The 15,192-nt window shown below is 42.4% G+C and overlaps 3 protein-coding genes across 5 annotated transcripts; 1 reads left to right on the top strand and 2 right to left on the bottom strand.

The window, feature by feature from the left end:
• The first annotated feature begins 138 nt into the window (after positions 1 to 138).
• Positions 139 to 6,492, top strand: hdhd5 (haloacid dehalogenase like hydrolase domain containing 5). Of its 2 annotated transcripts, none has more exons than XM_083666327.1 (8): positions 139 to 498; positions 1,296 to 1,499; positions 2,152 to 2,264; positions 2,518 to 2,611; positions 2,813 to 2,846; positions 3,065 to 3,239; positions 3,530 to 3,718; positions 4,855 to 6,492. In XM_083666327.1, the coding sequence occupies exons 1-8, from the start codon at positions 376 to 378 to the stop codon at positions 5,276 to 5,278; spliced, it is 1,356 nt and encodes a 451-aa protein (XP_083522453.1). In that variant the 5' UTR covers positions 139 to 375; the 3' UTR covers positions 5,279 to 6,492. The 2 variants fall into 2 exon arrangements, with proteins under 2 accessions (XP_083522453.1, XP_083522452.1); XM_083666326.1 differs by having other exon boundaries at positions 1,293 to 1,499.
• Positions 6,493 to 6,641: 149 nt separating this feature from the next.
• Positions 6,642 to 9,104, bottom strand: rab19 (RAB19, member RAS oncogene family). Of its 2 annotated transcripts, none has more exons than XM_083666341.1 (4): positions 8,732 to 9,104; positions 8,390 to 8,632; positions 7,383 to 7,566; positions 6,642 to 7,181 (listed from the first exon to the last, which is right to left on the bottom strand). In XM_083666341.1, exons 2-4 carry the CDS (start codon positions 8,582 to 8,584, stop codon positions 6,904 to 6,906), a joined length of 657 nt encoding a protein of 218 aa, XP_083522467.1. In that variant the 5' UTR covers positions 8,585 to 8,632; positions 8,732 to 9,104; the 3' UTR covers positions 6,642 to 6,903. The 2 variants fall into 2 exon arrangements, with proteins under 2 accessions (XP_083522467.1, XP_083522468.1); XM_083666342.1 differs by having other exon boundaries at positions 8,390 to 8,578; positions 8,760 to 9,104.
• A 1,179-nt stretch (positions 9,105 to 10,283) lies between these two features.
• ccdc34 (coiled-coil domain containing 34) lies at positions 10,284 to 13,370 on the bottom strand. The gene is made up of 7 exons (XM_083666333.1): positions 13,316 to 13,370; positions 12,202 to 12,468; positions 11,669 to 11,804; positions 11,477 to 11,584; positions 11,184 to 11,342; positions 10,941 to 11,070; positions 10,284 to 10,775 (listed from the first exon to the last, which is right to left on the bottom strand). The coding sequence occupies exons 2-7, from the start codon at positions 12,459 to 12,461 to the stop codon at positions 10,570 to 10,572; spliced, it is 999 nt and encodes a 332-aa protein (XP_083522459.1). The 5' UTR covers positions 12,462 to 12,468; positions 13,316 to 13,370; the 3' UTR covers positions 10,284 to 10,569.
• Between the last annotated feature and the right edge of the window lie 1,822 nt (positions 13,371 to 15,192).

The following is a 15,192-nucleotide window of genomic DNA, read 5'->3' as shown; positions in this document are numbered from 1 at the left end:
GCAATGGCCACACTTAACGCCCAAACATCACTTTCTTCATTCGACTTCAATCCGGTTTTGGTGAATCGAAACTTTGTTTATAAATAGCTAAAACGTCATCGCTTTCATCAACTCGACCTCTGCGCAGGCGTCTTCAAGTTGACTGCTGACAGTTCGCTCGAAGCCAACTCGTTGCCCGCATGGCCTGTTATTTGAAGATGGCAGCAGATAAAGCGAATTGATTAGGTCAACTATCAAATTCAGAGATGGCGCGTGATAAATGTTTTTATTACTGAAGTTAGCTTGGTAGGTATTGTAGCTGGCGAATGCTATCTAGCATTGTGTTTTGTTTTCGTCTCCTGATACTAGTACTAGTGATTTGTTAGCTAGGTGGAAATGGCAGAGTTTATGCAAAGATTGAATGTTTTGAAACTTGGTTGGCGACTGCTGAAATCAAGCCATGCTGGAGCACGAAAACAACTTCATGTTTCGCCGTTGTCATCCCGAAGTTACAGCCATGTAAGTCAAAGGCTTCATATTATTGCCAACGTCAGCTTTCGACACTGAACAACAACAGCAATTGGGTTAGCTCCAGTTACTCAGTCAATTAAAGAATGAATTAGGCTAGCTTGCTCACTCAGTTCCAAATCTCCACATTCATGATACGTAGCTGCTGGTGATTTTGGTATGTGATATTGGTATGCATGTCTCAATAATACAATCAATGACAGTCAAGACAGAGCATATAAACCAATAATACAAGTCAATGCAAAAGTTTTAATCTGAGTTGGCAATCAAACATGTTCGATTCAGTTGTGTGTTTGGGAGTACACTGCTACCTTTACACTTGCCTGTAATTAATTAGCCACAGTACCTATACTACAAATATCTCCGACTGAAACGGGGAAAAGCATGGTGTGCGTGGGCTGTGGGGTGAAGTCGAATGACACTTGACAGAAGGACAGCTAATCTAAACACACCATGATGCTGGTATAGTCTGGTCTGTCTGTACCTTGGGACAGTCCTCTCACTTCACCTCCTCTGCATGTGACCAGTTCAGTGCGTTACAGTTGAGTTGGGACAGGAGGCAGGACAGGGCACCACTGTATCAATGGGGACTTGTCTCCTGAAAATAAATCATCTCACATTTCACACTGAAAATTGCAAAATATAAATCATCTACTGCTTCTTGGAAAGTCTGCTTCCATATTTTCTGCTATGCTGCTGATATTTTTGCCAAGTGTCTACCAGCAACCTAGGCCTAGACCCCACAAAGAGCAAGTCCCCACATCATCATTCATCTGTTTCCCCAGCAGGGTCAGAACTCTTTCGGGCTCCTCTTTGACATTGACGGGGTGCTGGTACGGGGGAGGACACCCATACCTGCAGCCAAACAGTGCTTCAGGAACCTGGTGGACCGGAAGGGGAAATACAAGGTGCCCGTGGTCTTTGTGACTAATGCAGGAAACTGCATGAGGCAGACCAAGGCTGAGCAGCTGTCACACCTGCTGGAAGTGGAGGTGAGTGATACATTTGTGGTATACTGTCATGCACTTTTTCCATTACAAATGAATGCACCCCAGAAACATTATATCAAACTATAACTTGTCTGTCTATCTTTGAATATTATGATTATGACAATAATTTTGCCTTGTCCCTGTCTTGTCAAAACGGTAATATACTAGGCAGCTTATGAATGCTATATCCAGTTACAGTAGCTAGCGCTCTGCTTGCTTACAGTTCAGTCAGAACACTCAGTTTAACCATGTATTGCATGAAAATGGTAATACATTTAAGCTTTGTGTAATTGGTTGGCTCCGCTCTGTATAGCTCCCTGCCTGGAGTTAAACGACCACAACATACAAGTATGCATTATGGCAGGGAGCCCATGACTCATCAACACCCTGGGTGGGGGTCGTGGGTGGAACGACCACACAAAACGGCTTTCATAGTCAGTATAACCATGTCGCAACTGTTGAATGCTATGGACGAAGCTTAAACTTGGCTGCTTTTAAGCTTCTGTCCCTTGAACATGTGATGGCGTTTTTGCATATATGTGCACCAGCTGTTCTGTCACCTGATAGACAGCTGCGCCTTTGGAATTGCAGTGCCCTGCCTGAACTAACACTATGCCCCATTTTTGTTTTTCTTCTGTTATTCTCTCCTCCACAGGTGTCTCCGGACCAAGTGATGCTGTCCCATAGTCCTTTGCGTATGTTCAACCAGTTCCACAACATGTGTGTGCTCGTGTCAGGTCAAGGCCCAGTGCTGGAGGTGGCTCAAAAGTATCCTAACAAACCACATTGATGTAAACAAGGTCACTCTTCACAAGTTTAGAATAGAAATCTCATAGCCTTGCAAAGATGTTACACATGAACACACTTGTCTGTATTTTGAACTTTTAATGATATTTAATGATATGATATAACCTGTTCCATTCTCCCAGTTGCAATGTTCTCCCTCTGAATGTGTCACATTGTCTTGCTCTGTTCCTATTTTCTGTTATGTTGTGTTTGACTTTAACCTATTGAACTCCAGTCTGGGGTTTCAGAATGTAGTAACCATAGATATGCTCAGGGAAGCGTATCCTCTTCTGGATGTAGTGGATCACAATCGAAGGCCCAAAGACATGGTACGTGTGAAAGTGGGAAACTGTGTGACCAGGGTCATATTCTGCAAACATGAAATAAGGGCGGATGACATTGGAGTTACCACCTAAGAAGTAGTTTTAAATCTCTAGTAAAATATAGACAGAGAGAGCTTATTGAGAGATTTATGATTAACTTGTATAACTTGAGCACACATATTTACAGTGGTACATGTTATCTTACAGGTTCCACCAACGAAAGGTCTCCCACATATAGAGGGTAAGGTTACACACACACACACACACACACATACACACACACACACACATTTGAAAGAGTTAACATTACTCTTTATACCAGAATAACTCCCACAACCTCTGTAATTACTCTGTAACAAACTAGTAAATACATGCAGTTATGGAGTATTCACCACTTAATCAAGTGCTAAATAAATGTACTCAGTTGTCTTTTACTCCTACTGTTGTCTCGTCCTGCAGCCATCATTCTGTTCGGAGAGCCAATCAGATGGGAGACTAACCTCCAGCTGATCATGGATGTTCTCCTAACTAATGGGAAGCCTGGGAACCCTGTGACATCACTGGAGTACCCTCACATCCCAGTGCTAGCCTGTAACATGGACCTCATGTGGATGACAGAGGCCAAGAATCCCAGGTCTGCACGCATGGACACAGAGTGCACACTCAGTACACACTCTTTACTGTTCACATTCTTCTTACTACTAGTATTTGTCATTTTATGATTACATACTTGCATACTTACATCTAGGACCTAGGACCCTTGAATGCTGGGCAGTTAAAGTACTGTCACTTAAAAAAACATGTGGGACAAAGCTCTGAGGAACAATGGACATCAAGCAGGCTCAGTAGTTTTCTTGTCGTCTGGAGATTTGCCATTGCAACATAATTTCTTGTGAGGTTTTAAATAGCCCGGTTGTTTCCTAGGTTTGGTCACGGCATGTTCCTGGTGTGCCTGGAGAACCTGTATAAGAAGATTACTGGCTGTGAGCTGAAGTACGAAGCCCTGATTGGCAAGCCCAGTGTTGTGACGTATAACTATGCTGAGCTGCTCATCCGACAGCAGGCAGAGAGTCTGGGCTGGACCGAACCGGTGGAGAGGCTCTATGCCATAGGGTGAGAACAGAGTTAGGAGAGACACTGTCTGACCTTTCCAAAATGAACCCCTAGACTTAACCCTAACCCTAGAGACTCAAATCAGTCAGACAATGTTTCCCTTGCCTGGGTCATATCTAGGGTTGGGCGGTATACATTTTTTCAGACCTTTATACAGTCCTCAAATTTTACCAGGGTATGTGGTATTACCGCAAAAAAAAATAATAATAATGTCATAGGGGCGTCTTTGCTCCATGTATTTAATCTACATTGAAAAACTGAATTATTTGTGGTGACTGCTATACCTATGACATTTAGCCTAAATAGTCATTTAAACTTTACATCCCGATCACAGCTTGACAAACTAAACTGAACAGTTGGATAGCATAATATTATAGCTTAATAAGAAGCATCACGCTGCATTCATAATAATATAACTTGTCCTATGTCATATACCCTATAGGCTATCATTTGTCTATAAAATATTGATTGAGTTACCGTTATGAGACTATGCTCTGGGAGTCCTAATTCCGCTTGCTTTTTTTTGAGCTCTCTCATTCGGGGCCAGCTGTGAGAGAAGGCGGCGGTAACGGCACAGCAGACTCCAAGGGCCCGCTCTGTCCGTTGCCTCTGGTCCTGCACTGCATTTGTCACCACCAGGTTGAGGTTGTGGCCAAAACAGTTGAGCCATGGCCAATTCAGGAACTTTATGGTGGCTGCAATGTTAGCAGCATTGTCAGTCGTTATCTAGTCGTAATCTAATTTCCAATCCATACTGTAAGTGCTGCGTGGAGTGCAGTCGGTGTGACATGTTAACTGACGACCACATATCCGTTGTCAGCGAATAGCTGTCTGAACCCGACGGCAGCACTTGACACAAATAGATATCCCATCCGTGCAGCTGTAAATGGGTGTTTCAGTTTGAGGTGCGAGTGTAGATTAGTTTCCATTAGTGTTCCCGTCTGTGGCCGTCATCTTTTTCATGTAAATCTTGCAAATAAACTTCTTTTTCAAATCCCGCAGGATACCGTATTACCATTATACCACCCTTATCTCTACTCTCTGTAAGCATGTGCTTTGTCCTGGTTAATCTTGATTTCTTACATTTGTGTCTTCTCAGTACTCATTCCCCACTCCTATCTGTCTTCCCCTCACAGTGACAACCCTATGGCGGACATCTACGGAGCCAACCTCTACAACCGCTACCTTCTGGCCTCCCAGCGTGCCAGGGCTCAAATGCAGGTCAAGGGGGCTGGAGGAGGAAGGGAGCCTCAGACTGAGACTCTCGAGGACAGCCCCAAAATGACGTCTGCGGAGCTGGGTGGTGTGTCTGGGGTGTACGGCCTTGAGGAGCGCCTGCCCGAGGGCTGCAGCTCCATCCTGGTGTGTACAGGGGTGTACAGCAGGGACCAACAGGAGTTGCCCCCAGACCCACGGCACACAGTCACAGAGCAGCAAATCTTTCACGGCCACAGGGACTTCCGCTTTGACCCAAACCTCACACAGCCCTCATTCGTGGTGCAGGACGTCAAAGAGGCAGTGGAGCTGGTGTTCCAGCAGGAGGGTTGGCCGCTCGAGTAGGAGGAGTCTCTGCCTCCATCTTCTCAATCCCATCCCCTTCCCTGTCTCACAGACCTGCTCAAATGTAGAACTCTAAAAGGATGACAAATCTCTCTTGCCTTTTAGACAGAAAGGAGACACTGTTATCATAGTAACCTCAGTGCCACAGTAAGTACTCAAAAAAAGTCCTTAGCTTGCAGTTAGTCATACTGTACAGGCAGTACATTGTTAGGGCCTTACATACTTTCTTTTTGGTTTGGATGGGACTACATAAATTGCTGTAGAGGTGGATAGGTCTATCCACATAATGAATGGGACCTTCTACTCAATCCCCTCACTCAGCCTTACCAACACTGTCACTTCATTGTGGCGACTCCCATCCACACACTAAGAATTACAACACAAATGTAATGTCTAGAACCTCCTCCACTTTTACCACACAGCCATTGGGATGTCTGTATCTTTTACATACAGTACCAGTCAAAAGTTTGGACACAAACTTGCCAAGAGTGTGCAAAGCTGTCATCAAAGCAAAAGGTGGCTACTTTGAAGAATCTAAAATATAACATATTCTGGTTTGTTTAACACCTTTTTGTTTACTACATAATTCCATATGTGTTCCTTCATAGTTTTGATGTCTTCAATATTAATCTACAATGTAGAAAATAATTTAAAAAAAATAAAGAAAAACCATTGAATGAGAAGGTGTGTCCAAACGTTTGACTGGTACTGTATGTTTAAGTATTCCTGTTCTGTTGATGTTCATATTGCTAGAGTACTACTATACATTGTTGTGTTGTGACTTACGCAAGACTGGACTGAATGCATTGAATTCATGGTTTTGGGGGTGGTTGAATTGGCCAGTGACCTAAATACTCACTTTCAAATCACTTTTCTTTCATGTCTTTCCAGACTTGTTATAGCAAAAGAAATGTCGTGCAAGTGAATGTTGTTATAAACATGAATGAGTTATTCCATTCACCACAAACGAAATTGGTGCTATTTGTCTGAGAGGTCACCTTACATGGGTCAATTACAGTAGGCTGTATGGCAGGCTATATTATTTTATGAAATGTATGAAACAGAAATGTGTTATTTGTTTTTTATCCAATGATGTATTTTACTGACAGTTTTAACAATTGCCACTGCTTTTGATTGAAAGAAGTGTGAAGCTGTGGAACGTACTAATGTACTGTATTTGACAAACGGGAGGATTAGTAAAAAAGTAAAAGATATTGCTTTTTGGAGTGTTAATTAGAACCAGTAATTTCTTCCACCTACATACACTGATATAGTTGTATTCCATTGATATACAAGGTGGCCATTGTAATGCAAAAGAGCTGTTATTACACATAAAATAAATAAATCAGAAAACTTCACAAAATGACAGTGATAGTCTCTTCCCATCAATAACATGTTCCTCCAACACATACAGTACAGTATATCAGTCCCCTACCATACATACAACCCCCTCTACTCCACCTGTACTTTCTTCTATATTTTGTTATGGCCCCTTGTAGAGCTGAAAATAACTTAAAACATATTGCTTACACCCATCTAGCTCTTAAAGATCTATAAAGGATCTTGTGTCAGGGCATGAAAGGGGCTGGCCGTTAATTAGTCCTGCACCCCATCAACCCCAGTTCTCAACAGTCACATGACTTTTTGTCTGATGAAGCGGCGCTGTGGATTGGGTGAGAGTTGGTGCCTAGCAGGAAGAGTGGTATCCCCTGGGGGTTTTCGTCTGTGACGGTCATGCCATTCCGTGCCATTAGCTCCCGGGCCATGAGGACGAAGGCGGCATCTACGTTCTGGGCCTGCTTAGCTGAGGTCTCTAGGGCGGCCAGTGCACCCTTCTCCTCTGCCAGAGTGCATGCATCCTCAAACAACACCTGCCTCTGGGACTGTAGGTCCGACTTGTTACCTACAAGTAGAAAGAAGGAAATGGGAGGAAATGGCAAACCCTTCATATTCTGTCCATTGATGAATAAACAGTGCTTGCTCTCTGGTGGAAATGTTCATAAAACAAATATATTGTCATTACTATAACATCATTATAGCAATATACAGTTTTGTCTTATGACAGGGTTCAGTTAAAAATGTCACCCAGTTCTCTCCCACCCACCAATGAGAATGAGCACCACGCTGGTGGCCCCATACTGCTGCACTTCCTGGATCCAATGTGTCACAGAGTCAAAGGTTGTGCGTCGTGTGATGTCATAGGCCACCATGGCTCCATGGGCACTGCGGTAGTAACTCTGTGTGATGGTGCGGAAGCGCTCCTGTCCTGCCGTGTCCCACACCTGCATCTGTAATCCCCAAACGTGAGAAGAGTTAGGAGAGCGATGACACAATTTTCCATTCCAACACTTTCACATCACCTGTTACTACCACCACAAAAATGCGTCCATTTTGCGCCTGCTGAAAGTAGAGCCCTATGTGTCTATTATACCCTAGCTCATTGGAAGGCTAGCTGAAGCTTTCACAGTGTTGCCATTGAGATCTGTGAACACAAAATAGGTTGCAGGAGCTAGAGGAAGAACATATGTTTTGGGGGCAGGGGTCCAAGCTCTTTCCTGACCCCTCTGAATACGCAGACAAACAAATAGCCTACTAGAAAAACATTCTACTGTCCATACATTCAGTTAGGCTTACATACACATTTACACAAACACGCCCAGAAAACACACATACATACAGTACACACACCCTCAAAAGCTACAAATTGGACCACTCCTTGTTGTGAGGAGAACAAACAAAAAGGAATAACTGAAAAGGGCTCAAGGGTTCTTTGCTTTAGAAGAGAGCAGTAAAGGGAGGATTTAGGTACAAATATATTGCTGAGCCAGGTTTGTAATGATATTATTAAACATTAAATGGCGCTTGTTGCAAGAGTAAGAGGATTGCTGTGACTCAATCCCAAACCCTGTCACCCACTCCACCAGGGCCATCTAATCACTCCCAATTTCCAATTAGCCCATTCAACCCATCTCTCACCTGCTACAACTCTTCTCTAAGTTGTTGGAAATAAGAATGCATAACAGATCAACACACCTGGTAAAATAAAAGTGAATTTACAATTAACAAGACACCGAAAGAAAACAAAGGAACAAAAAGTGCATGATTACTCACCTTCACCTTCTTGCCATCAATGTCCAGTGTGCGAACGGTGAAGTCCACCCCGATGGTGTTCTGCTGTTTCTCTACGAAGACGCCAGACTTGAAGCTCTGGACCACACAGGTTTTCCCCACATCTGAATCCCCCACCAGGATAATCTTAAACAGGAAGTCAAAGGAGTCCTCCTGCTCCGGTCCTGAGGACTGCATGGTGGGGAGAGTTGACACAACACTAAACCCTGGACCAGGAACTGTGCCCTGAAGCAGGGGTAAAACAAGTTCTTTTTTGTCTACACTGTGTCAATAATGATTTAACTATTGGCACATACAGTCCTAGTCAGAAAATGTGGCTGTTACCAAAGAGAAGGTATGTCCAAAATGACACCTGCATGACTTAAGCACATCCTTGAGTATCACCCGTTTAGTCTCCTATTCATAACCAGTCTGTTTCTTCTCTCTTCTTTTATCCCTCCATGACAGAAGTGTTTAGAATACGGTATCTCCACTCCTCAGTATTTCCTACATCTCCTCGGGTATTCCTCAGGTATTTATCCGGGTGTCCCAAAGTGATCTCATTCAAAATCTTAACACTTTGACCTCTAAAAGATTCTGTCACAGGTGAAAAAAGATCACATACAATTCTATTCCTAGAAGTCTAAGTATAGGTTTACTTAGTAATCTCTACTCACAATGACAGTTGTTTAAAAATGCTCTCCTATACTTTGTCCTTTCCCCTATGCATGCATTTGTACTTATGCCCTTTATACTCTCACCCTCTCTCCTCAGTTTTTTCTCTCCACTTTCCCCCACTACCATTCGCTCACAGACAACCAAGGCACGCCCCCCTACCTGTCTTGGCAGGTACGATTTCCAGTTGCCCGCCCACCTGCACCACTGCATCTTGGGAAGTGTAGTTTAGTTTCTAGGCAAAGTTCTGCATCTGTCAAAAGAGAGACCAAGAGCAGGAAAAGGAAGGGATCAATCACTGAGACGCTCATTCATGGTCAGGAGTGGCGGCCTCATTTGAGACGTGTGTCGAGGTGCTTACAAGGCTCACTGAGTACACATCCTTGAGTAAACAATGAGAAACACTCCTTGTGTAATAAAGCTGTTCTTGGCTAAATGTTAACACTCAACTCTTTTGTCTTGACCGGTAGCCTTTGGCTGCACAGAAACACTTAAAATACATACACGCGCAAACACACACACACACACACACACACACAGGGCTTTGGGCCGCCCCTCTCACACTATTTGCCACCACACTGACTGCTGTTAACAAACACATTCCAGGGCACTTAATACCACATGATGGAAACTAGGCCATGTAGAACAAGCACCATAACAATAATAACAGTTAGCAAAAAACAGAACATATTAATACAATTTACTTTGTAATTAATACATTTTACCTTTACACATTGACCTCTCTGGATGGGTGGAATAGTCTACTGCTCTGAATGTCAGAGACCCTCTCCTCTCCCCCTCTCTCTCCCTCTCTCTCCACCCACACACTTGTTTCTGTCGTCATCTCAGCCCACAGAGGCACAAGGCACAGCTGGACACAGAACAATGCCCATGAGTGTGAGAGGTACACCAGGCCTGGCATATGTTGGCCTCAGACACCATCTTCCTCTGTGTGTGTGTGTGTGTGTGTGTGTGTGTGTGTGTAACTGTATGGTCACATGATTGTTTCACATAAAGTGCTTTAGCTAGAGAGGAATGCTTTAGCTAGATAGCTGACATGAATATCCTGTTATTTACTCATATTCAACCTACAACCTACTCTCCACCGATGCTGTTAATAATAAAAAGAAAAACAGTAAATAGAACAATAAACAGTTTTTATTGTTACTGTTTTATATATCCAGATAGAACTGTGCAAAAATATACAGGCCATAATAAAAAATGGATGCTAATGATTTTTTAATTACAGAAATATACCATATTTTCCTCACAGAAATCATAAAATATACTTTATGAACCTTTGATCTGGGTATGGTCCACCGGAGAAACAACTCATATCCAAATTAACCATGTTTAGCTACACTGAAGCTACCGCAACACACAGAAGAAATGTTGTTTTGATCAAATAAAATACATAGAAACCACTACCACTAATATAGCAGTTGAGTCTCGATGGAGCTAAACCTTGACCTTGAATAACATGGTCACAGTGTTCAGCCCCCTCCATGTCATCTCCTCTGCAGGTATGCTGAGCTCACAGTGGCTCTCATATAGAGGGGAATGCTGGGACTGTGAAGGTATTTAGGCTGACTCTGTAGTTTCTTGTGTGCCATTTTCGTCTTCTGTGTTTTCTCAGGCGGTAGGACGTGGATGGGCTTCCATGGGACAGGGTTGTAGAAGCTGGGTGATGGGTAGGAGATGTTGTCATAGCCACCTGGAAGAAGATTGAAAATACATTAGGACAAATACATTTCGTTCATATATGCTATGTAAGGTTTCTTCAAAGTGATAACATCACTGAAATAGCAACTTGACTTCCAGGCACGATTTGACTTAAGACACTAAAAATGTGGATTTTAGTAAGATAATGACAGCTTACCTCTTGAGCAGCCAGATGCCTTGGGGCTGGGTCGGCTCTTGTCCTGAGCACTTGCCAACCATTCTTTAAACTTCTCCTCTGCTCTCTGCCTCCGCTCCCCCTCCTGTGCCTCTCTCCTGGCTGCCTCCTCCTGTTACAATAAAACATTGATCGAAATCTCAGGACCTCTGATTGGTTTCAATACAAGCCTAGGCTATCATCATCAGAATCAGATGAATTTACTGTCTCCCACAAAGAGCCTACCTTTTCTTTTTTCTCTCTCTCCGTCTTCTCTTGGTTCTTCCTCCGTAGCCACTCTCTGTACTTCTCCTCTGCTTTCTGTTCAATCTCCATCTGCTTCTGTTTCTGCCTCTGCACCTCTTCCTGTTCTTTGCTCTCCTTCTGCTGTTTCACCTGCTTCTCCTGGGGATGGTTAAACAATCACATACATTAGAAGATGACATCAATGCATGATTTAGAGTGAAGGTTTGAGTTAAGCAATTGGTTCTGATGATAACCTCTATGGGAGAAAGGTTTTTTTAAAAACATTTTTTTACGTGTTCTCTCTTCATCTGAAGCCACTCTTGGATCTTCTCCTCCACAACCATCTTCTTCCTCTGCTGCTCTCTCTCTTGCTGGTCTTTTATTTCCTTCATTGTGCGCTCCTGGGACATTATACGAGACATGATACCATCAGTTTCACACACTCAGTTGCTTTAGGAATAATTAGAAACCCTAATTATACACACCTCCTCAGCTTTCCTCTCTACTTTGATTCGCTCCTCTTTGGCCTTGCAGACCAGCCACCTCTCCCAGGCACTGAGGGAGGCTTCTGGATCCTCCCCTTCAATCGCTGTCCCCTCTGGGGGCTTCTGTGGCACACCTCTGAAACACATACATGTAGAACCTTGAGTACAAACCCTATAGGCCTCAATGTGACTCAACTGCCCATTGTTATTACTGTAGCTATTTGTGTGTGTATCTTTATATAGTAGTTTGTTTTTATCTGACCTCAATACCTATCCCATTGTTGATGACAGTACACCAACTAAACAGTAGATGGAGTTCATAGCATGGCTTAAATGACCATCATAACATGACAGGGCAGAATGGAACATTAGCCTTTTTCACTAGGTCAACAGCACAATATGAATGACACCAATCCTCTAATTTAAATGATAAATTGATTAACGCCTGAGTTACACATCAGTCTCTGACCAGAGGTGAGGAATGAAACTAGACATATCCTCTACTCCAGCTAGTAGCCTAGGTCCAGCCATACCTGATAGGTGAGAGTGGTCTAGCGTCCTCACTCTGTGAGGCTGAGGTGTCTATCTGATGGACATGATGAGCTGCACGCAGGTCTTCATCACTCTCATAGCTGTCATGATAGATGGGAGAGAGTAAGGAGTAGGTGGAGTCGTCAGGCGAGTCATACTCATAGTCCACACTCTTGGATCTGTGGAGGTCCCTGCCATTGCTTGCGTTTTTCACAGGGGTGGAGCTGAAACTCTTGGAGGCGGAGGCAGGAAAGGTTGACATCTTCCCCCTAATATGATAAAAAAAAAAAAAAAACTCAAGTTAAAGGGGCAATCTGGGATTGTTACATACATTTTTTTTTTTTTTTTTTAAACTAATGATATATAGCCATTGATTTTGAATAATATAACGTATTCATGAGTTTAGTTCAACTGTCTTATCAAAAAAAAAAAAAAAAGCTTGTTTTACTCCATTGTTTGCAACAATGTAATTGTAAACAAACACTGTTTAGCTTCAAAACATGGTTAAAACTATAATTTTGATCTCATGCCATGGATCGTCATTCATAGCTTCGTCGATTAATTTGAGTGTGATAACATTTCGCCAGCAGCCCCATCCCTCGGCTGTTTACCAAAAACAGTGTGGCGGGGTGACCGCTTTGTTGTTTTTTGAATCCCAGATAGTCCCTTTAAGAAAGACTACAAGAAGTAGGTGGGCAGAGAACACAGATCACGCTATACACTCTGCAGTATCAATGAGGAGTAGGTCCGCTAATACAGCAAATCTAATGCAGTGACATAAAAGCTTTGAAAGAAAAGTCCAAAGGTGATCAGCTAGCAAGTAGCTTGTCCAAACAAATCTTTACAAGGGATCAGAAACAGATTGTGAACAAAACTAGCACAAGTTGATTCAAAGTTGTGTGCATGCAATACTTTGCCTATTTAGCTAGCTGGCTAACGTTAGCTAAAACACAGATTAGCCAAAAACGTCTCTCCTAAGAAATCCTAATGCGTTTAATCTAGCTATCTGGTAATGCTCTGCTTTGTACGTCTTTATGCTTTGTAGTTTCTTTATTATCTTAGGAGAGACTCTCATTTCGATTTTTGGAAAATGTGTTAGGGTTATAATATTCTTACCAGAGTCGTCCTCATGCATCTCCCCTGACTTCTGTTGTGATTGCAAACAATTTCCCTTTCCCACAATACACCACGCAGGCAACGACGCTCCCAACCAGACACTGAGGTAACCATAGCGACAAGCGTTCCAAGCCACCAATATTTGCCCGGGTCAAGGCAAGCGGGATAGACACATGTTTTTCTGTTGGCACACTTTGGGCCTGTTAATACCAATCAATCATCATCAATCAATCATGTGGCTTGAATGCCACAGCCTATTTTAGTATTGTTGCTGACCATGTGCCACAATTTATTTATCAATAACAACAACAATTTCTGTATTTTTTTTATCTGACATCATCGTCAACTCTTACATTATTCATGCCAAGTGAGCCATGTATGGGTAAAACTCCAAGGCCTGCACTGGGGTTAGGCTATATATCTAACAATATACTGTAGGTCAGGTCATTCTTGGGTAGTCAGGACTATATGTAACAGGGTTAGAAATGCACTTGTGTAATGTTATGTGACTTTCACCAAGTTGTGATAATTTATGTTATGCTATGTTGAATGTGACCTCTGCTGGTGGAGTGTTGCAACTGGGCTTTATGATGTTAAAATCTACAATGAATTGATGTCTTGAAGATCTATTGGTGCAGATTGCCCATTGCTATTCTATGAAGACAAACTGTTTTGTCTTCCCAGTTCAATAATCCAAATCCAAGAGAAATCAATTCCTGTGTGTCCGTCATCAATGACCATTTGACAACTGACAGTTGTCAAACTATACATAAATATACCTAAATGTATATATAACAGTTGTTGAACTGTTACATATACATTCTTGTCAGAGGTGAGAGACACAGTTTGTAAATCAGACCACAGGCAGCTGACTCTGACCACAGCCACAGCTTCAGGGTCTCACACTTCTTCACATCATCTGTCTAATTGTGGCGGCACCTCTTCGGGGTAAACTAAAATGAACTTCCACTTTGGAAGACTGCATTCACAGATGAGTGTGACATTTTCTAGGTGTCTGTGGTGTTGGGCACGATTTCAATTAGCTGTAATTTGCTCATGGTATTGCAGACCTTCTGACATAACAGATTTATATTTACCAGTTATATATGTTGGTTTAGAGGAAATCATGCATGTAGTAGAAAAACAAAATTATAAAGAAATTAGTGCAGGTGCAAAAATAAGTGAACCCCAAGTTACACTGGTTAAATCAAGTAGGTAAATAGAATCAGGCAGGTAAATAATTGGGTACCAAATGAACCAATCAAAGGAGAGATCTTTAGGAAATAGTTTGGGCGGGACTCTGATAAATCGAGACAAGAAACCTGGTCAGTTTTGTGTTACCGATACAGGTGAATGCAAAACACACCATGTTGAGAGGAAAAGAGATCAGGAAGAGGGTAGTGAGAGCACATCACTCTGGGGCTGTGAATGGAGGTGCCACAAGCTATTGACTGAAGAGGTTCACATGAAGAGGTTCACATTTTGCACACATGAAATCTGAGTTTTTGTTAAGTAAACCACTTTCGTTAAATAAACAATGAAAATATATAATATTTGTTTCCTTGTGTGCTTTATTTGGAATGTCTTTATTACACATTTATTAATGTCTTTATTATGGGGTTTAGATAAAGATTAAGTTGTCAGGTGGTGTGTGTGTGTGTGGGGGGGGGGGTGATGAAGATTATCAAAGAAAAACTAATCACAACATCTACCCACAGCAGTGTTCATACACTTAGGCTATTATTATTATCTATGATTTGATCATTTGACTACCTTGCGATAAAACACAAACTAATTGTGACAAGTAAATGTGTTGTTGCATAAGGATCAACAGACAGCAAACTGTGTATTTGAGAATACTCTAAACCTCATTTGGA

Source organism: Argentina silus, assembly GCF_951799395.1.
Source record: "Argentina silus genome assembly, chromosome: 3".
Lineage (NCBI taxonomy): Eukaryota > Metazoa > Chordata > Actinopteri > Argentiniformes > Argentinidae > Argentina > Argentina silus.
Note: the sequence above shows the minus strand (reverse complement) of the source record. Positions and strands in the feature narration are given on the sequence as shown.